The 23,770-nt window shown below is 45.4% G+C and overlaps 1 protein-coding gene across 1 annotated transcript in view; it reads right to left on the bottom strand.

Annotated features, from left to right (window-relative positions):
* Positions 1 to 21,288, bottom strand: part of LOC130111519 (protein shortage in chiasmata 1 ortholog) — a 106,713-nt gene extending 85,425 nt beyond the window's left edge. The window contains exons 1-14 of the mRNA XM_056278744.1: positions 21,177 to 21,288; positions 9,859 to 9,949; positions 9,511 to 9,704; positions 9,183 to 9,345; positions 6,886 to 6,991; positions 6,662 to 6,803; positions 6,467 to 6,565; positions 5,714 to 5,843; positions 5,265 to 5,359; positions 4,144 to 4,401; positions 3,270 to 3,803; positions 2,722 to 2,940; positions 2,317 to 2,493; positions 1,301 to 1,393 (exon numbers count right to left, since the gene is read on the bottom strand). Of these exons, the coding sequence (XP_056134719.1) occupies positions 1,301 to 1,393; positions 2,317 to 2,493; positions 2,722 to 2,940; positions 3,270 to 3,803; positions 4,144 to 4,401; positions 5,265 to 5,359; positions 5,714 to 5,843; positions 6,467 to 6,565; positions 6,662 to 6,803; positions 6,886 to 6,991; positions 9,183 to 9,345; positions 9,511 to 9,704; positions 9,859 to 9,949; positions 21,177 to 21,288 (2,413 nt within the window). The remainder of the gene's footprint in view (positions 1 to 1,300; positions 1,394 to 2,316; positions 2,494 to 2,721; positions 2,941 to 3,269; positions 3,804 to 4,143; positions 4,402 to 5,264; positions 5,360 to 5,713; positions 5,844 to 6,466; positions 6,566 to 6,661; positions 6,804 to 6,885; positions 6,992 to 9,182; positions 9,346 to 9,510; positions 9,705 to 9,858; positions 9,950 to 21,176) is intronic.
* Positions 21,289 to 23,770: the final 2,482 nt, after the last annotated feature.

The raw sequence follows: 23,770 nt of genomic DNA, 5'->3' as shown, positions 1-23,770 counted from the left end.
TGTAAGTGCCAATTGCCATCACCCTCTTCCTTCTGCCAGTCATGTAGCTGTGTACCCAAGCTAAAAGTCTAGGTCACAGCTCTATGTTGGCCAGATGTTGCAGCAGCTGGGCATGGTCCACCCTATCAAAGGCCTTAGACATATCAGGCAGAAGCACCCTCACCAGTGTTTGATGTTTTAGGTCTGTAGCCACTAACCAAGGCTTTGACAAGGGCAGTTGTGGTGCTAGACCTAGTGAGATAGGCATGCTGGTTCTTATATTCAGACATCACTGTTGGCAGCAGTTTATTTATGATGAATCTTTCCTGCATTTTCCCCCAAGCATGACTTTAATGAGATGAGCCTCCAGTCACTAGGAGTACTGGAGTTTGAGGTTTTCGGTATGGGGCACACATTTGAAGGCTTCCATGCATATGGAACTGTTCCATGCACGTAGGAAATGTTCACAATGTTTGGACAGGGGCCAGATCTTCAAAATGGTCCTTCGGCAGCCATGATAGTATGCCTTCAGGCCCACAAGACGTTGGTGGGTTAAACCCTATCTATAAGGACTCACTTCATGAGGCCTAAACTACACAGGTCAATCGCTCCAGTAGGCAGTTGCAAAGGGAAGACTGATGGGACAGAGGGGGTGTTACTAGTCCAGACCGCTGCAAAATAGCTGTGGAGGACATTGGCTACCTTGTTTTCTTCCACACTATCAAACTGTATTTTCCCCTCGGTGCTTTTTTTTTTCCTTCCCAGACCTTTATTAATGAAGTCCCGCCACTCTTTTGGGTTTTCTTTCTTCAGATGCTGAATTTCTAATTATAAATTCAGGGAATTAAAGAAATTAGGATCTGATCTGTATACCCAAGAGGATCTGTGCAAAGGTTAACAGCACTCCCAATATGCTCAATCCCTGTGTTGTGGATTCACAGTCAGTGAGACAGCGTTATGCCAATGTGGTCATATAGCTGTTTCATTCAACATAAACTCTTGCTATACAGATGGTACATGGTCCCACTGTCTGGTCAGTGTTCACATTTTAAATATTCCCACACTGACTGATATGTTTTTGTTTTGTTTTTTTCCCAACAATCACAGGGATCACCATAGAGACAATATTATGTACTTGGGCAGCATGGTGTAGTGCCATAGTAAATAGGAAGACCATCCTTCATCAGGTTGGTATCTGGCTAAAAAACCGTGTCCGCGAGAACCCTGTTGTAGTGTCCTGAAGCAAGACACAGAAGTCCTGCCAGCGCTTAGGGTACTGGTTTTCATATCATATTGCAACCTCATTATCTTTGTTACTGACCCACAGCAGTTTTGAGGTCACACTTCAGTAGCAGGTCTTTGACTGTCACCAGCACATGCATCAAAGCTGCCTGGTTGAACCGCAACTCCTGATCTGCAACACACAGGCAGGACAGTGGATAGATTTGAGGATTTATTGGCTCAATACTCGGGAAACAGTAACATGTTTTAGAGAGGCTCACTACACTATTCAATAAAACTCAAGTTCTCCCATTTTAGTTGGCAGGTTAGCCTGGTGGTTTGGGGAGATTGTCCTTTTATTGGACCACCTGGGTTTAGGCCCTTACAACGGAAGGCATCTGTTCTACTAAAGCGTCCTTCAGCAAGACAATGAAGCTTTTCCAACGCTAGGGGGTTGGTGTTTTATTGCTGATCTCTGACCTCCGGCAAAAGAGTTTCCTCATGGGCATCCGTACAATCTTACACTATTATATTTCATAAACTAACTGTTAAGTTCATACATTTCTATATAAACCTTTCATTCATTACAGGGCTGCTAGGGGCTGGAGCATATCCAAGCATGCACTTGGCAGAAGGCAGGGAGACACCAAACACTAGGTCCACATACAAACTCACACTCCCAGTCATACCTATTTGAGTTTTGGGTCGTCGATTCACCTAACATGTATGTTTTTGGACCATTGGAAGGAACCAGAGCCCAGACAAACATAAGGGGGAACATACAATCGCCACTCAAAAGGACTGGTACCCTCTTGCTGCAGAGCAACAGTGTTAACCACAAAGCCCCCTGAGCTACTCCAGAGCAAAGTTAAATTCACAAATATAAATAGTCATTTGGAATTTGGAAGTATAACTCTTCTCTCTTTAGTTTAAATAAAATGTGGCTCATTTTATCCATTTACTTTAGCAACTTGAATAGTCAAAAATCTTCTGTGACATCTACCTGTCCTATCTGCTTAGTATCTGTATGCTGCTACTGCAATGACACACAACGACCCCCAAGAGGGCATTAAAGTTTCATTCGATCTAATTTGAGTTCTGATCCCCAATTTTCACCTTGTCCAGACACCCTCTTTAGTGCCAGTCCCTGCTGTTTGAGGAGGAACTGAGTTTGGTCAGGGGCCAGGCTGCTGAAGTCTGCTAAGGCTGAGGAGGAGAGTCCCAGTTCCCTTGCCTTGGACATGCAGGGCTGGGCAAAGGCTAGCAGCTCGCAGTAGGCATGCCACTGGCTCTCTGCAGGAGAAAGACAAGAGTTTCACAAATACAACAGATACTACTAGTTTTGTGGGTAATGACAGAGCTTACTTTAGTGAAGACTTGTCTATGTAGCATCAAAATGGAGTAAAGTCTTCAATCTGGCTCTCAAGCACCCTCTGAAGTTTACCATCTTTCCCCCTACTAAAATGTCATAAACAACCAACATCCCTGTTTCTTTTATTGGCTGAGCTGAGGTTGTGATACCTGTCGCCTGGACTTGTACAACTCTGTTGCCCTGTCTGCTCTCAGAGACAGTTTGACAGACAGAGTGTTTGACTGACTGACCGTCTGTCTCCTGTGCTCTGATAACATTTTCTGACACGACAACACCACTCATATGAGTAGGTCTGCTATCCAGTCCTGCCTTCTGCTCTAGGATGGGCTGTGAAGCAGGCTGAGGCATCTGCTGCTTCACCTTTGTAGCTGATGAACACAGAATAAAGTTGAGGTTACACATATCCGATCTCCCAATCTTTGCAATGTCAGTTACCTTGCAGAGTATACTGTGAGTAACAGTACAACTATTAATGTATTATTCAACGATGTATTACAGTAATATTACTTTTTTTGCTGTAATTAGTAGCGGTGTAGCAACATACTATTGCAATTTCAGTTTTTTTTTTATTACCATTCAAATCAAAGAAAAACATAACATCACACTGTACTGAAATCCCAGAATTAAGACAGCAAAATCCTAAGCTCCTCCTGTAAAACTAATCATGTACTCATGTCCAGGCAAGGCTCTACTCTACCTGGAGAGCTGGTGCAATTCTGAAGAGCTGCTGTGTCGGGAGATCTCTGATGGCGCCTTAGCTTCATGAAGGTGGATAGAGGATCTAACTTCCTCTCTGGCGGAAGTCCAGTGCTGGGCAGACCCCTTAAACAGTCTCTCACATCGGGTCTGTGCTGAATGAGGGCCTGTTGAGAATCAGAAGCCCTCTGCTCTGGCCGGCACTCACCCACAAGTATAGCTCTGGGGTTGAAAGTGACCTTGATATTTGGGGAGATGGTTTCACCCAATGTGTGATTCCACCCAGTGGTCTCTTTCTCATTGTGGGTTGTACCAGCAGGTGCAGAAAATACTGACGCTCCAGCTTTTTCTTTCTCGGTAATCGCGTTGATGTTGTGTGTTTGGAGGCTCCTCTGAATGGTATTTCCGGGGGACTGGTTTTTAGAAACAGCCTTAGGTGTGAAAGCATTCCCAGATATCTGCAGCTGAGATGGTTGGGTTGGCTGTGAGGGACTCTTCAAGACAGGTGGGATTATGACCTCACTGACTGCAACCGCTGATGCCGGGGGAAAAAGGCAAAGAAGAACTTTACTACTTTAATCTCAATTAAACTTCAAATTCAGTTTCATGCTTATAGTAAATACACAGAAAAAATACAGTAGATTTGATATTTTGTAAGATAAAAAAATGCATCATTCAGATCATAGAGACAACATTTACGTCCTCGCTTTTCATATAGTTTTGAAATATCTCTTAAGATAGTAAAAAAACTCCTTAACAACAGTCACATTTCAAACTCTAATTCTATACAGTGTGTTACATGCAAATTCTGTATATTACATCATCTTTAAAGACAACTGAGTTAGGCTGGGTAAGTGAGAGCTAACTGTACTTACATTCAATGCTGCTGGGGGAAATTATTGTAAAGTCCTCCACCTTATCCTGCTTGGCACTGGAACTCTCACAGGCCAAGCTTTCTGTGAACTCATGTGAGCTGGAAAAATACACATCTGGTACTCCTGCCGGCATCCACGACTGCAGTTTGTCACTGATGCTGTCACCAGCACTGATAACATTTTCATGATCTATCTTTAGTATTCTCAAAGCTTCAGACAGAGGCTGGAACTCCACAGCAGGTTCACATGTCCGGGGCTCTGTTGGGGAAGAGAGAATGTTTCTTTTTTTCTCCCCAATTGTACTTGGCCAATTACCCTACTCTTCCAAGCTGTCCCGGTCGGTGCCCCACCCTCTCTGCCGATCCTGGGAGGTCTGCAGACTACCACATGCCTCCTCCGATACACGTGGAGTCGCCAGCCGCTTCTTTTCACCTGACAGCGAGGCGTTTTGCCAGGGGGACGTAGCGTGTGGGAAGATAACGCTATTCCCCCCCAGTCCCCCCGAACAGGCGCACCCGACCGACCAGAGGAGGTGCTATTGCAGCGATCAGGACACATACCCACATCCGGCTTCCCACCCGCAGACACGGCCAATTGTGTCTGTACAGACACCCAACCAAGCTAGCGGTAACACGTGGATTCGAACTAGCAATCCCTGTGTTGGTAGGCAATGGAATAGACTGCTACACTACCCAGACGTCTAGGGAATAGAGAATGTTGACTTTTTAATAATTGTCTGGTGTAACTCAATGTACTAAGGCCTGATAATTAGAAGCCAAACTATATTACGTTTGACACGGTAGTCATGTGTAGCTCAGCGGGTGGAGCATGACACCAACACTGCTACAGTTTAAGGATTCCAACCTCACTGAGAAACTCATGCTACATTTACGCCCCAAAAGTAATGTTGCACACACTGATCAAAAAAACAAAACAAATGGTATATGTTAATAATCGAAATATATGCCACAACGTCTCAAATTAGTTAACTTGACAAAAATCAAGGCTCACTAAACATCAATACGCTTAACTACTGTATAAGCTCATATGACAGTTGTTGCAAATTGCAGTTAGGGCAGTAAAAGAGTAAAATTGAGTGTATATCTAACCTTAGCAATTACCTGTCAACAGAAAGCCAAGCATACAGCAACGATGCTTCTCCGCCTTCCAAAGTGCCAGCTCCATGTCCCGTTGATCTCTCTCTGACACTATTAGTCTACATGTCAATCATGAGTGTCACAAGCTGATTTACATATTCTCATGATCTTTTTACTTTTCTACACTTTTTTATAACTTCGTCCCCTTTGCTCTGTCTCTATTTAGACCCCACTTTCCCTTGACCATATCTTAATATCTCCTGCTGCAACCATACAGTTTCTAGTGAACTTTCATCTGATCTAATGAGTACCTGTTTATAACTGGCAAACACAAATTTGTCTTTTTTTCTATTCCAACTTTATCTATTTGTTTCTTATTACCTCTATGTTTTATAACTGAGATAATAAACACATCTGAATTTAACTGGGATATCAAAAATGTGACTAGTGGGTGACTTGTTACTTTGACTTACCGTCTGTGGACTGGAGACAGCTGCTCCACATGGAGCTGGGACAGGGAGCAGCAGGGCTGGGTGAGTCTGGTCCTCTGGATGGGGGACAGAGCTAGGGCCAGCTCCAACTCAGTGGGAAGCACCAAGTGTTCTTGAAGGGGACATTAGGTCCAGGTCAAAATTCAGGTATACAATTAATACAAGCCTTACTGAAGCCAACCATCACTCACATTTCTCAGTAACAGCTGGCCGATATGTTTTTCTACCGTTTATACTGGAAAATAGAATAAGAGGAGTAAGGTAATGCTGTGATGGCCTGGCAGCCTGTCCAGGGTGTCTCCCTACCTGCCACCCAATGACTGCTGGGATAGGCTCCAGCATCCCCGCAACCCTGAGAGCAGGATAAGTGGTCTGGATAATGGATGGATGGATGGAGTAAGGTAATGACTTAGGTAATGCTGACTTGGCCATAAGGATGGATCTTCTTTAGGACGTTCCTGATACTCACCCTGGAGCATTACACACAGTATGGACTCTACTTTTATGTAAACATGTGAATGCACCTGTCCTGCCTGTATTAGTTGGATTTGTGTTCTTGCTCAACTAGTGCAAGTGTTTTTACTCTACTGTCCTTTAGAGAACAAACATATAGAAATGGCTGGCCAATATGGACTTGATCTGCTGCCCCTTGGATAAACAGTCATGGTCACCTTTTCACTTATCAAATAGCAAAATTGTTATGTTACATAAAACACACAAGGACTAAGCCTGTACCTGCAGACTGTTGGCCTGCTGGACCTCCATTCATCCTGCAGTCAGCGGTGGTCCCCACTGGCAGCTCAAACTGTGAGATGTCCTCAGCCAAAAATGCAGCTGAGGGACAAGCTGAAAGTGACAAAACAGGCGCTTCTCTTTTCATACTTGTCATCTGATAGATAACGAAATAAATAAACACCTCACCCCTCTCACCTTTACGAATCACATTTAGAACTGGAATCTGCTCCTCCGTCGGTTCTGGAGCAACATTCATGACACGGAGGATGATGGGGAAGCGGGTGTAGTCTTCCCTGTTGAGTGTTAAGGTCTCCAGCTCGAAAGGTAACATTAGCGACTGCAGAAAGAAGATATAGCGCTCAGCCATTTCAAGCGAAACCATATGCTTTGGCCACGATACAGTTTGAATTATATCTTACCTCTTCATTTAACACCGTTTCTTTGTCAAATACTTCGTGAAGAATCGAACAGGACTGAACGCTTGTGTTGCATACATCAGGAGGTATCGTAAAAGGTGCACAGTGCCTGAAAGAGTGGCGGTATTCAGCCCCTTTTAATAAATCACGTTTCGACTAACAGACAAAACAATGGACGAACCATGGCAGAAAAACAACTTTTTTTGTACTCTGGCCTCAGCGGTACATTTCAAATTTTACCAAAATTTAATTTTTTCAATTTGACCAGCCAACTGTGATTTTACCATCAGAAAGAGACATCTGAATGATGGCTGTCTGTCTGGCAATGAGGAGAGCAGAAAAGACATCCTCACCAACCACCGTGAAACTTAACAAGCATTTGGCTGCTGGTGACAATTTCCTATTCTGGCAATAACATGTTGGGCACGTTGCAACAAAATACTCACAATACCACACTAAAGAGTGTTTCAGCTCCTTTGAGTAAGCTTTACATCCATTTTTTAACTAGCCAACAGTGTTCATCAAACTCAAAATAGAAGCTCTTAGTGAAGGTTGGGTATCTACCAGTCACTGGCAGAAATGGAAAAATTGGCTGCCACAACATTTACCATAATTTGAATGGCTGATGGTTTTAATATCGCCCCTGGAGGTACATTACTGGCCAGTCTCATCTGTTATGGACCCCGCATCAAATCAGTAAGAATAAGGGTTAGTCATCCATTCAAGGTTTTTCTAAATTTAACACTTACGGCTGAACATATATTTGGGGAAGCAGGGAAGCCTTGTTATAAAATGTTCTTTAGCTGGGAGAACTTGGCTACATTCCATTATAATCAAAATGCTTTCTCCTGATTGCTGTCTTCCCTTGAGTCATGGGAGAAACAAAAAAATTCCAGGATGAAAAATGCCTGCCAGTTAAAAGTGTGTTTTCGGTCCAGTTTATGTTATGGGCTAATTTCCACTTTCTTAATCCCTCAATTTTTCATTCTTCTAAAATGCTAACTTCCAACATGAGGTGTATCCATCAGTGAAATACTCTCGACAGGTCAATCAATCGATGAAATGTTATAACAATAAAAAATCAAATTTAAGATGGCTGTTTGGCAATTTCCAGATTTAACACTTTAGTTTCAATAAGAGGAGAGGCACGGTGGTGCAGTGGTTAGCGTTGTCGCCTCGCAGCAAGGTCCTGGGTTCGAACCCCGGGGTTGGCCAATCTTGGGGGTCATCCCAGGTCGTCCTCTGTGTGGAGTTTGCATGTTCTCCCCATGTCTGCATGGGTTTTCTCCAGGTGCACCGGTGTCCCCCACCATCAAAAAAGACATGCATGCAAGATGAACTGGAGTTGGTCCCCGGGTGCTGCACGGCGACTGCCCACTGCGGTTAAATGCAGAGTGTAATTTCCCTACAGGGATCAATAAAGTATCTAAAAAAATAATAATTAGCAACAAATGCCATTCCTGTTGTCCATGTCTATTGCTTCACTGTTTGAATATAATCTTTAATCAGATTAATATTCCTTAAAATTCAGATGAGCAGCCGTTGGTGCTAACATTTACCAACAGGAAAACAACCTCTTTCAGGGCTCAAAAATATAACCAACTATCACAGGTAACTAGTTAATTTATGTTGTAAGTAACTGTTAAGGTAGTCTTCTAGTCTCATTACTTTTTTCCCATGCACTCAGTTAAATTTTTTTTTTTCTTCATTGACCCTGTGATGGCCTGGTAGCCTGTCTAGGGTGTCTCCCCGCCTGCCGCCCAATGACTGCTGGGATAGGCTCCAGCATCCCCCCGACCCTGAGAGCAGGATAAGCGGTTCAGATAATGGATGGATGGATGAACATACCCCAAATTGTACCAACTCTCTGCATCAGTAATCTATGCTTCTTGTGGTGCAAAAGGAGGAAAAGTTGTCCCTCTTCTTATACTGCCAGTTGTTAAGTTATGAATCATGTATTTCACTCGAAAACAGAAGTGCTCCCTCGTTTTGTCAGCAGGGGGCACACTTGACAAAGGCAGTGTCATTATACTCCCCGCCAAACATTTCTTAAGCAAGACCAAGTCCCCCACTAGCTATGAGGGATGATCAGCTGTTCATACATGGATGGTTTGTTTCTGCACGTGTGTGTGTGTGTGTGTGTGTGTGTGTGTGTGTGTGTGTGTGTGTGTGTGTGTGTGTGTGTGTGTGTGTGTGTGTGTGTGTGTGTGTGTGTGTCTGTGGTTGAGGTGGGGGCATGAAAGAAAATTCTCCGACAGGAAAAGATAAAAGTATTGTATAACATTATTGCTTAGTTTTACCTGAATATGGTGTCCTCTGATAGCATTCCTGCTGTGGAGCTGAGCAAGGGATCAGACACAGGCAGGTTCCTTAACCTGACCAGCTTGGCTGTCAGCGTTGGCAAACGTCTCTTATACCGAGTCAGGTAATCAAAAAGCAAAACCTCTTCTGGCAGTAGTAGATCTTGGAGGATTCAATCAGTTGATGACATGTTAGCATTACTCCATACAATATATTTCCAATTAAGTTATACTTAAAACAAGCACGCTTCCAAAAAAATGTGGGAATAATCAAATATGGAAGTTCTTTAAGCAGGACTCTAAAAGCAACCTGCTCCTGGTAACTCACCTTCGTTCTGATTGCCGTGGCCCATTGGGTCAGGTATTATCTTGTAAAAAGATTCCTTACAGTGATCCTTGCCTTCTGACTCCTGCAAGAGGCAAACAGCCTCGTTCTCATTGAGATCAACCTGGGAGTTTGGGTTTGAACTGGGCACCATGTCCACCAGATCCTCTATCATCTGGTCCGCAGTGATACTCAACCTGGAATATAAGAACACTGCTTGGTATATCTACTGGGCCAGAATTAAATGACTGACAAGATTAATGTTTGGACTGAGTATACCAGTTGGAAGTAAAATACAGAAGTATAAATATAAAATATATATTGCTCATGTGAGTTTGAAGGTGCCATTACTTTTCTACGAAATTAACTGGTTGCGAGATTTGTCCAAGGTCGTCTTGCATAGATCCACTGACAAACAACTTGCATGTAGAGACCACGGTTCCTGTCAACAGAGTTTAGGTAGGTTCAACCTCTCCTGCATCCTACATTCAAGTCTTAAGCACGATTTATGCTTAAACGTCTGTGCATTTGCAAGCATGTGTGCTGCATTAATGCTAGCTTGCATGTGCATAGGTGTTAGCCTACATACTTGCAAATTGAATGTATGGCGCTCGTATGTGCCCCCATGCCCACTAACGCTGATTAATTGAGCGGAGAAGCATATCTGGGACATCAACATAAAACCAAAACAATAGCAAGGACAAAAGACTCAACACAACAGACCCAGCACAGGTCAAAAGTTGTATGTTGTGTTGAACACACAACTAAACAAAACTGTGCATACAACGAAAGGTTTTTATGCTGTATTTAGTTATTTTGCTTATTTTCCTTGTCTCTGTTTCCGATTTCTTTCGCTAATCCTTTGTTAATTGGTGTTGTAAATGCCCTCCATGGCCCATGTGCTGCTTACAGGTATGTGGCTAAACACTGGTGTGCACATCAGTTTCAACACGAAGCACTCTTGGCAACTCAAGAGATGTTTAAGCATAAATGAGGTTTCAGTCATTAGATGCTGTCCAAGTTTGGGAATTTATTTTACTAGATTGTAATAAATCTTCTAGCACCCGAGTGAAGATCTTCAGAATGAATTCACACTCACGTGGAACCTTACACCTAACGAGCATTGTGGAAAAATATTCCCCTCTATTATACTCTATGGCCACCATGTAAAGAGACAATCACAGACACACACACATACATGTAAACAGACATATATTCTCCAAGTCTGTCCAGTACATCAAGTTTACAACTGCATGGGATTAATGACAGTAATAGTTCTTCAGTCAGGAATAACTGACGTTACATTCCAGTTAAGCGAGTAATGTACAGTATGATCAATCATGTAGGCAAGAGGTGTGTGTGTGTGTGTGTGTGTGTGTGTGTGTGTGTGTGTGTGTGTGTGTGTGTGTGTGTCTGTCTCTCACTGTTGTAGTCGAGTCACTAAACCTCAAGTCCGAGTCGAGTTTCGAGTCCCCAGTGTTCAAGTCCGAGTCCCCAAAGAAGAGTCCGAGTCAAGTCCCCATTACCTGAGTCCGAGTCCGAGTCATCAAGGTTGGGTCTGAGTCGAGTTCCAAGATGGGCTCCAGTGCTAAAATAATACCGTAACATTATTCAATTTAGTTTGAATAATGTTACGGTATTAATATAGCTATCAATGTTATGCCAAATTATTAGGGCCTATTACAAAAAAACTAGCAAAAACAAAAAAAGTCTTTATCAATTAATAAGTCCGAGTCCTCATCTCCAACTTCCAAGTCCGAATGTAGTCAATGCTCGAGTCCAAGTCCGAGTCATCAGTGCTCAAGTCCAAGTCGAGTAACGAGTCCTGAAAATCGGGACTCGAGTAAGACTCAAGTCTGACTCTTGGACTCGAGTACTACAACACTGGTGTGTGTGTGTGTGTGTGTGTGTATGTGTAAAAAGCAGGTAGAGGCTGAACTGATGAAGCAGGAGAGCAGGAAACCACATACCTGGAGGTAACACATTCGATTCTGAAATATATTACCACTCAAATGGTGCAATGAAAGTTGGACAGAGTGAACATGCTGTAAATTTTGCAATGCTCTCAGTCCTGCGGTTCTAAGGCTGTAAATTCAAATAAATATTCATCTGAATTCTTTTTTTTTCCTTATGTATTTTACTGTCTTAGTGTCAAATGTTGTTTGTTTTATATGATCCCTACTTTTTACTGTTCCATTACATTTTCTGCTGCTGCAACAATCCAGGTCCTCAGTGATCAAATTATTTCAACTGAGTCGAATTAAATCAAATCTGGTCAAATCTGCACATTGTGAGTCTATCAGAATCTTGCCAAAATTCGGCACAAATTGTGTTCTTAAATACCGAAGGACTTCTGAAGGTAGTGTAAATAACGACAGGATTCGACATTAACCATGGCCCGATGGCCCGTGGCCATAAAAAGTTACTCTGTGGCCACCATATATCCCCAGTAGGCGGCCCCCTGTGGCCACCAAGTCAAGGTTAATAAAAAAAAACAAAAAACACTGCCCTTCGCAAATGCAACGTCACAGTTCCACAAACATCCCGATTCATTCACGTCTTTTAATTCAACATTCTACGAAAACAGCTAACAATAACTTAATTTTACTCGTCGCCGGCTAGTTGCTGATATGTCAGGGCTGCTGAAGTATGGGTTTACTAAGCCTAACGTTACTCAAGCTGCGAAACACGATCCCTACAGAAGAACCAGAAACTCAAAAGGCTGACTATGAACAAACGCAACGGCAATGAAAACTTAGGAGTGAATGGAAGCAAGAGTTTAAGTGGCTAGAATACAATACATCTAAGGACGTAATGTACTGCGGTGTGCCGCCAGTTTCCTCAACTAGCCGAGAAGTCTAGCTAATTTTTCATCAGAAACAATGCCTTCAGGAAACACCACATCACAAGTCATGGAAGAAGTGGACAACACTTAAGGTGCACATTTGCACACCTTGCAGTTACTGTTGTGTTAGGTACTTATGGGCTCCCGAAGAGGGAGCTGTGAGATATATAACCGAGACTGGGCGGGTAAATAAAGCATCTTTCTAGTTCCGGACATCATGCCTGACGCGTCTCCTTTATGCTCCGTGAACCTGATATAACATGGTGTCAGAAGTGGTCACTGTAAGCCACTTACATGAACTGGGATGAAGATATCTCGGCATTTGTGCTAAAAGCAAAAAAAAGGACCTAGTAATTGGGTTAATAACTGGAGTCTCGGTGGTGTGTGCATGATAGCTAGCGAACTTCAAAGCTAACTAGCGCTAGGACACTGGTCACAGCACGGGCTAGCATCCACACGAGGGGAGAAGATGGACCGTTTTCAAGTTTCTCTACCGGCGCAATTCAATTTCAGCAAGCCAGAGGAGTGACTGAAATGGATTCAGAGATTCGAGAGTTTCCGTATAGCTTCAGGCTTGGAGCTACAGTCCGAAGAGAACCAGATCAACATCCTTATATACACTATGGGAGTAGAGGCAGAGGATGTGCTAACTTCACTCCGTCTCACGCCAGATGAAGCAAACACGTACGGCACGGTGAAGGCCAGGTTTGATGCGCACTTTGTAGTACGGGCGAATGTGATATTTGAACGGGCTAAGTTTAATCAGAGACACCAAGAAGTAGGTGAGACAGCTGATAGTTTTATTACAGCACTTCATTGCCTAGCAGAGCATTGTGGTTATGGTGAACTACACTGAGATGATTCGTGATAGGCTGGTAGTGGGGCTAAGAGATAAAAAGCTATCTGAGCAGCTGCAAATGGACCCGGAGTTGACGCTAGATAGAGCGGTCATTAGGGTTCGCCAGAGCAAGCAAGTCAAAAAGCAGCAAGACATGCTTAGAAGCAACTTCAGAGCAGCAGAGGCAAGCACAGAATTGGATGCTGTTAGTGCAAGTTGGAGAAACGGAGGGAGGGAGAAGCAGAGAGGGGCAAGGGCGCCAGTCCAGAGAATGTCATACCGTGCACAATGCAAAAGATGTGGGAAGGATGCACATAGTATGCAACTATGACCAGCTTGCGATGCAGTCTGTAACTTCTGCAAGAAAAGGGGGCATTATGTAAAAGTCTACCGATCAAACACTGTAGGAGAAGTGAACATGGCCGACAGTGACAGCGAAGAGGACGTTGCATTCTTAGGCTCTGTTAATGCAGAAGATTCTGAAGCTCCGTGGCTGATAAAGCTGGAATTAGCTGACATAGAGACAGAATTCAAGATCGACACAGGAGCTGATGTGACTGTGATCCCAGCAAGTCTGTACAGTACAGGGCAGTTTAGTGAGCTGGAGAAGACAGCTGGTGAGTTGTGGTTGGGTCAGACCTTTTTCAGGTTCGGGCAGAAGCGGAAGCAAACTTCTCCGAATACCCTGACATGCACATGATGAGTTCGACTTCAGTTCTGATCCTAACGGTATGTCTGACATTCCGACTGCATGATGGACAACCCAGGGACATGTGTCATGATGGACAACCCAGGGACACGTGTCATGATGGACAACCCAGGGACATGTGTCATGACGGACAATCCAGGGACACGTGTCATGATGAAGGAAAACCCAGGGACACGTGTCATGATGGACAACCCAGGGACACGTGTCATGATGAAGGACAACCCAGGGACATGTGTCATGATGGACAACCTAGGGACACATGTCATGATGGACAACCCAGGGACACGTCATGATGTCTTTGTCCTGCCAGGCAGTTCGTTTCATCTGTTCCATATTGTCCAACCATTTGACCAGTTTACTGTAGACCAGGTCCATGTATTAAACCACCTGGCACAACACAACGCCAGCAGAACACTAGTAGTGCCACTGCAGCACCTGAGCTGCCCGCCGACCTACCTGATGATCTGCAGATTACAGCTGCAGATGCCCCCAGACCCCTACCTGTCTCCAGTGAGCCCTCACCCCAACCACAGACTGGGTCTGCCCGAAGGTACCCTGTGAGGCAACGTTGTCCTCCACCCCACCTGACGGACTTTGTAACTTAGTTAAACAGGTGCTGTGGGACACACTGAGTGGTTAAAGGGGCAGAATAATCCCCTCACTCAGATGAGGGCTGGGGCAGTCTAACCCCCCCCCTCTTAAAAAAAAGAAAAGAAATACATTTCTGTTGAATTATTTTGTTCAAAAAAAAAGAAGGAATAGAGAAGTGTTCTGTATCTTCTGTAAAAAGATAAATTACATTATATTCTTGTAAGGAAAAGAAAAGGAAACATTCTCTTGGATGAAAAGAAAAGTGATTTTATTCAATGTTATTGTCTGAGTTTCAGTCTTACAAATATTGATATGTTGATTTCTTGTCAGATGTAATAATAGTAAAAACTGAATGTTTTCATCTCAGAAAGGGGGATGTTGTGTTAGGTACTTATGGACACCCGTAGGGGGAGCTGTGGGATATATAACCGAGACTGGGGGTAGGGAGAGTGGATAATGGTGGAAAATTATTAAAAATTTCAGCATCGCATACTATTCTGTACGCAAGGCTCAGCGTTTTTGGTTTTTACTGAGTTTCACTGAAAAATACCCAGATTTTTTTTTTAAAAGGAGCAGATCAGTTTAAACTGATTTTTAGTCGGATTTTATGTTTCCACGGATCCAAAAGTTGTTCCTTTCCATGTGAGGTTATGCAACGGTGTCCTCTTGTGGCGAAATTCGGCATGCTGGATGGCTTTGAAAAATAAAAACCGAAAACGTTGAGCCTTGTCTGTACGTAATGAAATTGCATCCAGTGCTTTGCCTGGGCTTATCGAACTCCACATCAAGAACGGCGTGGACATGGTGCATGGATATGCAAACGACAAAGCCATAGCAAAGTGGGTTGGTTTAATTCTAATCTAGTTAGCTAGCTAGCTGGTTAGGTTTATATGCTGCAAATGAACATAGTGCTAATGCTAGTAAGTAGCGCAGCTACCTAAATTTATTGGACAAATAATGTAACGTTAGCTACTCTTCATCAGCAGTAGGCTATTGCTGGCTAGCTTGCGTAGCATATTTTCTGTTTGTATTGCAGCTAGTTGCTCATAGTTAATGGTGTTAACGTTGTTGTCGACAACTTTACTGCTTTAGATTCATTCCCCACATCTACAATGACATCTGGGAACCAACACTGGAGAAGCTGTGCCAAGCCCGCTATATTTCGGTTCTTGCGGATTAGAATTCTACTGCTTTTTGTAATGTTTTTTTATTGCACACATGACTGATGCCGGGACAGTGCTGGGACGGAGGGAGCAAGCAAGCGAGAGAGTGAATGAAGCAGAGGGATGCGAAAAAGACTGAACTGAGACTGTGAGAGAATATATGTACTATATGTTTACAAAAACTTAGTTTTCAATTTAAATAATTATAAAAACATATTCATTCTGCCCATGTATTTTGACAATTTCGGGCTAGAGTTAGAAGTATGTGTTATAGCTTTTCTACTACTTTTTGTAATATTTTTTATTGCAGACAAGACTGACAGGCACAATGCTGGGAGGGAGGGAGGCAGGAATGGAGGGAGCGAGTGAGAGCATGTATGAGGCAGCGGCATGGGGGGTGCAAAAAAGACTGTGAACTAAGAGACAGAATATGTATGTATGTTTACAAATGAACTTGGTTTCAATTTAAATAAATAGTTATATATTTTCACTTTGTTGATGTCTTTTCGTTTGTTGATGTGTCAGTGTTGTGTTAAATTGCCTTTTCTGTGTTTTTACATTTGGGCTACCAAAAATGTACTTTGGCCACCAAATTTAGGGGCTTGGCCACCAAATTTAGGGGCTTGGTGGCCCATTGGGCCAGTGCTTAAAAATATTAGCATCTATCCCTGAACGAGTAGCCCAATGTTGTAGGGTAATGTTATGCAGCCAACAGCTCCCCCTGGGGGCACTGATTGATGTATACTTGCCTTGTGTAACATGCGTCAGTTCCGTTATGGGCACAGCCGGTGAATAGATGTCTCAAAGAGACACAGCCCGACTCTGTCTGTTATTTATATGTACCTACACTTGCAACATGGTGTTAGAAGCTGTATTGGAACCCAAAGTGAGTCTTACATTGCCTGTTGCTTGAACAGTGTGCGTTTATTTTTTTTACCCAGTGTAGCTAGAAGTTTCAGTTAGCCTGCTAGCATTAGCATCAAGCCAAGACGATGGCTTCCAATATTCCGCCGCCGGAGCCCATGAAGATGACTGGGGATCTTCACAGCAACTGGGCTAGCTTTCGATCAGAGTTTGAGGATTATTTGCTTGCGACCGGGATCGACAAGGCAGAGAAGCCGGTGCAGGCAGCAACACTCAGGAGGCTAATGGGAAGGAATGCCTCCATGTTTACATGCACAACCTGGGACTCACAGCGGAAGAGCAGAAAGACGCCGGAGCGATACTCGACAAACTGGGGGAATACTTTACACCTACCAAAAACGTCATCTTTGAGAGGTATGTTTTTGGCAACCTTAAACAAGAGGAAGGAGAACCTGTGGATGCTTTTGTCACAAGACTGAGAGAAAAGGCTGCCACGTGTGAATATGGAGCTGTAAGAGACGAGCTCATAAGGGACAGGCTTGTTCTTGGAACAACTGATGAGGGCGCCAGATGACGCATGTTAAGAGAAAAGGAGCTTAAGTTGGAGGGAGCTATTGACATTTGTCATGCAGCGGAGGTGTTGGACAATAAGTTAAAATCCATGTCACTTAGCAGCTCTGTGCCTGGGGAGAGCATCAATGTAGCACATGGACAGCGACCAGGACAGAGACCTACCAGTAGGCCATCCGAGCCCACCAACACATCTGCACAGCCACAGAGAGGCACAGGTGAATGCAAGTACTGTGGCACACCGCACAGACGGGGGCGAGACCTGTGCCCTGCATTTGGAAAGTCATGTCGCTTGAGTGGCACTGCTAATCACTTTGCCAAAGTATGCATGAAAAGAGGCCAGCAAGCACGTCAGTTGAACGCTGTGGATGACCCGCCGCTAGGGGACCCAGAGGACAGCGACCGCAATGAGAGGGATGTGTACACGGCTGAGAGCGTGGGGGCTGTGAACACTCAAGGGAAAAAGTGGTTTGTAAACCTGCCACTGCAGAGAGGGGTCCAGAGGTAACAGCTTGACTCTGGAGCCACCTGCAACGTGATGAGCTTGAAAGACAAGATGAGAGTGGCGCCTAGAGCGCCTCTTCAGAAAAGTCTCACCAGGCTGAGACTACAACAGTGAGTGGATGAGCTCAATGGGCGTGTACAGCACACAGTGTGTCATCAGGAGAAAGACGCACAGACTGGACTTTGAGGTCGTGCGCACCAGCCAGAAGCCCTTTCAGGGGAGACCTGCGAGAGACTTGGCTTGATACGCTTCACCATTCCCGAAGAGCTGAATAAAGTGGAGCACTGCAAGACAGGTGAGCTAACCAAAGGCTGTCTCATTAACACTTACAATGACGTGTTCACCGGCCCAGTCGGGTCGCTGCCGTGTGATGTTCACTTCGAGTTGGATAGCACTGTGGCCCTTGTCCAATGCGCACCAAGAAATGTCCCGGTGGCCTTCAAGGCACAGCTGGACCAATATGAAAAGGATGGACACTTAACCACAGTCACTCAGCCAACAGACTGGATTAGCAATCTGGTCATAGTGAAGAAGCCGGACAAACTGAGGCTTTGCATCGACCCCGAGCCACTTAACCGAGCCCTGAAAAGGTCCCATTACCTCATGCCCACTTTAGATGACGTGCTGTACAAGCTGCCTAAGGCACGTATCTTCACCCTGGTGGATGCGCGCGATGCATTCTTGCAGTGTCGCCTGGATGAGGCGAGCAGCCTGATGACAACGTTCTGGACGCCGTGGGGTAGAAAGCGATGGTTGAAGCTCCCTTTCGGCGTGTCAGTCGCACCAGAGCTGTACCAGAGGAAACAACATGAGCTGCTGGCCGGTTTGAAAGGGATTGAGCCCATAGCCGATGACATCCTCATAGCTTCACTTCCCTGCATCTGATGGACAGATGCAGGGAAGTGAAGCTGAGGCTGAGCATAAAAAAGCTACAGTTTTGTGTGAGGGAGGTCCGCTTCCACGGCCACATACTGTCGGAGGAGGGCCTCAAAGCTGATCCCGAGAAGGTCAGGGCAGTCCTGGACATGCCAAACCCCACAGATGCAAAAGGCATTCAGCGGTGTGTCGGCTTCGTTAACTATTTGTCGAGGTTCATGCCCCACTTGTCAGGGGTGTGTGAACCGCTGAGAAGGTTGCTGGACAAAGAGGTGCTGTGGCACTGGTTGCCCAAACATGATGCTGCTATGAAGGAAATCAAGACGCTGGTCACAGCGGTGCCAGTACTACGTTACTATGATGTCAGCAAGCCAGTCACCATACAGAGCGACTCCAGTCAGACCGGTTTGGGCTGCTGCCTGCTTCAGGGGGGACAGCCGGTCGCGTTCGCATCCTGGAGCAAAACTACGCACAGATTGAGAAGGAGTGCCTGAGCATCGTATTCGCTTGTCAACGCTTCCACTACTACCTATATGGGAGGGGTGATGTGACTGCAGAGACCGACCACCGCCCGCTGGTGTCAATCTTCACTAAGCCCCTTCTCAGTGCACCAAAGCGCCTTCAAAGCATGCTCCTCACACTTCAGAACTACTGCCTCATGGTGATGTACAAGCCAGGCCCTGAAATGTACATAAGTGACACGCTCAGCAGAGCCACCACCCCGCCACAGAGAATGGACACTCAGTACAGACGTGAAATGGTCTGCAGCATGCAGCAGGTGCAGTACGACACGGCAGCCATTCAGCAAGCAGACTATCTAAACGTCACCAGCCAACGCCTCGCACAGATTCGAAAACACACAGAGGAGGATGTGTGTCTTCAAACACTCAAGTCGGGCGTGCTGGAGGGATGGCCAGAACACAAAGAGGAGAGCCCCATAGCCGTCAGAGAATACTGGGCCATCAGAGATGAAATAAGTGCACAGGACGGTGTGCTTTTTAGGAGCCAGCGTGTCATCATTCCGAAAGCTATGCGTCCTGAGAAGCTGAAACGGATACAGTACAACCACGTGGGGGGTGAGGCTTGCTATAGACAGGCTCGGGATACTCTCTACTGGCCAAATATGCAGGGGGAAATCAAAGACTATGTGCAGCAGTGCTCAGTGTGTAACGAGTATGCACACGAGCAACAGAAAGAGACTATGATGTCACACCTGCTCCCCACACGTCCCTGGCAGCTGGTGAACATGGACTTGTTCAGCTACGCAAGGCAGGACTTCCTGCTCATGGTGGATCACTATTCGGACTTCTGGGAGATTGATCTACTCCCAGACCTGTCGGCAGAAACAACCATTCAAAGGTGCAAGGCGCAGTTTGCACGGAACGGTATCCCTGACTGGGTCATTTACGACTGTGGAGGTCAGTTTGATTGTGGAGAGTTTCGGGCGTTTGCGAGGGAGTGGGGCTTCGAACATGTCATGTCCTCCCCGAGACACCCAAAAGCTAACGGCAAAGCAGAGTCTGCAGTGAAGATTGTGAAAGGCCTATGCAGAAAAGCAGACTGGGCCGACGAGGACCCCTGGAAGGCTTTTCTACACTGGAGAAACACGCCCACTGAGGGCATGCGCTGCAGCCCAGCACAACGGTTGATGTCACGGAGGCTGAGAACTCTTCTCCCTGTGGCCGACCAGCTGCTAGCACCTCAGGTCATCACTGGGGTCACAGACAAGCTGAGGGTGAAGCATCAGGCAGCGAAGCTGACATATGACAGAACTGCGAGGGATCTGCCAGAGCTGAACGTCGGCCAGCCTGTCAGGATGAAACCACTACCGGGTGACAGGACAGGCCGATGGAGGAGAGGTGTATGCCTGCAGCAGGTGGGACCGCGGTCCTATCTCGTCAACGTGGAGGGGACCATGTATCGTTGCAACAGCGTTGATCTCCGACCAGCGGAGGGCGCCCCTCCACAGCCGTCAGCCCACACAGAATAGCCACCGGAGCAGCCTGGGGGCGCGGGTGCAGCTAAAGGGGGCCATGTGAGCGGGCAACGCGGAGGAAGTCGTCAGCAGCCCTGCGATGTCTCCAAGGTCGTCAGCCCCGAGGTCGCCGCCATCTCCCCCACAGGCTGTGACCACACCATGCCATGAGTTACAGGGCCGGGCCTTCTCCCAGAGCGGGAGGCAGATTAAGCCTCCAGAAAGACTTGACCTCTAGGTCATACACTGTGCTGAGATTGACACACACACACTCACACACACACACTGAACTGTGGACATTTAAAAAAAAAACGAAACAAAAACTGTGATGTTCACTTCTAATGTCCTTATTCTGGGGTTTTGTGGATGTTCTGATGCTACCATTTTGTTGTTATTGTTCTGCAAAGGTTTTGGTTGATATTGACTTGCTGTCTCTTCTTGATGCACTATTTCCATTGCACTATTTTAATATTGGGATATGAGCACTAATGTTCTAATTGCTAATACTATCCATTATATTGTCTGGTATTGTATTCTATGAAAGGAAGGGAGATGTTGTAGGGTAATGTTATGCAGCCAACAGCTCCCCATGGGGGCACTGATTGATGTATACTTGCCTTGTGTAACATGCGTCAGTTCCGTTATGGGCACAGCCGGTGAATAGACGTCTCTAAGAGACACAGCCCAACTCTGTCTGTTATTTATATGCACCTAGACTTGCAACACCCAATACCTCTTCTCCATGGTGTCCGGTAGGTCGCCACAGTCATTTTGACACGGTGAGGGTAAAGGTCGCCGTCTTCTGCACAGTAGAGCACTGGCAATGGCAGTCCCAACGAGCTCATGGTTGCCCCGAGATCAGTCGTGGCCTGAAATGAAGGAGATCGCTGGTTTGATACAGGTCTCATGGATGGAAAGAATTACGGTTAAATCCAAACACCGAGGGTTGACATGTTAGCAGCAGACGCACCTCCAAAAGATAGTCAAACGCCTTATATCCGATGGCGGAGAAAATGCAACTCGCAACAGGAATCTCATTTTTGGACCTAGACAATGCAGTCATGGTGTATTAAGTGTAGTGGAGAAGGACGAGACAGGAAACAAAGAGAATACATTGAGTTCATATACCGTCGGCCAGCACCAGCTAACAGCAAGCTAAAGCGTTAGCTAATGTGAGCTAATGCTAATATTCCCCCCCCCCTTACAAACTGATTACGCCACACTGTTAAATTGTTTGTAAAAAAAAAAAAGGCTACGTAAGTAAAATAAAATCTTAAATAAAAGCCCGTCGGTAAAAATCAATAACAGCAAACAAAACTGCAAATATAACGTTATTTGATCGAGTGCATCTCACATGTTGACAGGACAGAAAGTCGGTGTTTAGAAGACAGGACCTATTTGACGACGGAGGTCACGTGCGATAATCCAGGCGCCAGAAAGTGTCTCCGGAAGGGACAAAAAAAGATTTAAAACCTAACTATTGTTTATTTCGAATCAAAAATACTATGTCTTCTATGTGACAATATTTATTGGATAGTTTTGAATGAATGAATGAATGACTTTATTTGAAACATGTAATAAACAGGATACGTATAACATACAGTGTGGCGGACACTAGGGGCTATGCCTCTCACCCAGCAGGGCTGTGAGCTGGGGGCGTGGTTTACGTTCCCGGGCTTTCCGGTGCGAGGTTGTTCCTGTTTCAGTTTGGTTTTGGGAAGAAAAAAAAGAAAAAAGTTTGGTTTTGGAGCTGAGGAATAAAGTTCAAACTCGCTTTCGTCTCCTGTGTTTTTCCTCATCTTTCCACAACAGATGACATTGCCAATAATCTGTGATCAACAAATCCACACATCAAACTCAACGAACAAATCTCTGTATGCATCAAATTAGTTGTTACGTTCGAAAAGGAGGAGGAGGAACGACACTTGTTTTTTCCGACCCCTTCTCGCCTACTCTTAAATTAATTCAGCCACAAACTCAGTTCCCACTGTACTGTTCAAATTCAATGCAAGTTGTGCTGCACAATACAAACTCGACTACTGATGTAACCTTGCTAAATAGGTTCAAGGGGAAAATAAGGGGGGGTTAAGCCTGTTTATTACCCTTATCCCAACCCTAAGCACTGGAAAAATGATCAAGTTTCAACCCATGTACGGCCAAACGCAACACGTCACCAGAGCATGACCGGCGCTCTCCCGGACACCATAGCAACCAAGCTGTATTTCGCGAACGGAACGCCGTAGCGGCTCGGGACCACGTCGAACTGATTCGGCGCCCTCGAAAACTGCCAGTGCGCCAAATTTGGGTCAAACATGTTTCTGACGTTCCGGACAATGTCCGGTTCGGGTAATAATCCCCTCATCCAAACCCAACCCTACTCTTTAACGGGAGTCTAACGCAAGCTACATCAAAGGAAGACGCTAGGGGCGCCAAACTGGGCACACGTGGGCAGTGTGAAGAGACGGTTCGTGATGTGGAAGAGGACGCCCATTTGAACATTCTGGTTATCACCCTCTATACATTTGCATTTAAAACCTTTGGCATGCGCTCCACCAATGAGTTGGTGCTCAAGTATCTGTATGAATGACAGGACTTGCATATAATTGTGCGTTAGCTTTATAATTAGAGGACGTTGAGGGACCATTTACTCCCGTCTTACTCCAATTTACTCCTGTCTTCTGCCACAAGGGGCAGCATTCTACCCAAATGAAGACGTTTATCCATCCATCCATTATATGAACCGCTTATCCTGCTCTCAGGGCCGCGGGGATGCTGGAGCCTATCACAGCAGTCATTGGGCGGCCGGCGGGGAGACACCCTGGACAGGCCGCTACGCCATCACAGGGCTTGAAGACGTCTATTCAAGTCTTCATTTAACTGCACGTTATACGAAGGTGGTATGTGGTATGGTGGTGGTTGGACGGTTTGGAGACAAAGCAAGAGAGGCAAGATTGAGATGGTTTGGACATGTGCGGAGGAGAGATGCTGGGTGTAACCGGTTATTTTCTTGCCCGGTGCGAGATTCGATACGGGGTGTACTGCACCACAAGGCGACATAACTAACCGCTCGGCTAAAGGGTCAGACCCGTTAACTAGGGACTAATGTGTCTTATTAGTAGTTTACACTGGGTGTATTGGGAGAAGGATACTGAATATGGAGCTGCCAGGGAAGAGGAAAAGAGAAAGGCCAAAGAGGAGGTTTATGGATGTGGTAAGGGAGGACATGCAGGTGGCTGGTGTGACAGAGGAAGATGCAGAGGATGGGAAGAGATGGAAATGGATGATCCGCTGTGGCGACCCCTAACGGGAGCAGCCGAAAGTAATAGT

The sequence above is a fragment of the Lampris incognitus genome, chromosome 1 (assembly GCF_029633865.1).
Source record: "Lampris incognitus isolate fLamInc1 chromosome 1, fLamInc1.hap2, whole genome shotgun sequence".
Lineage (NCBI taxonomy): Eukaryota > Metazoa > Chordata > Actinopteri > Lampriformes > Lampridae > Lampris > Lampris incognitus.
Note: the sequence above shows the minus strand (reverse complement) of the source record. Positions and strands in the feature narration are given on the sequence as shown.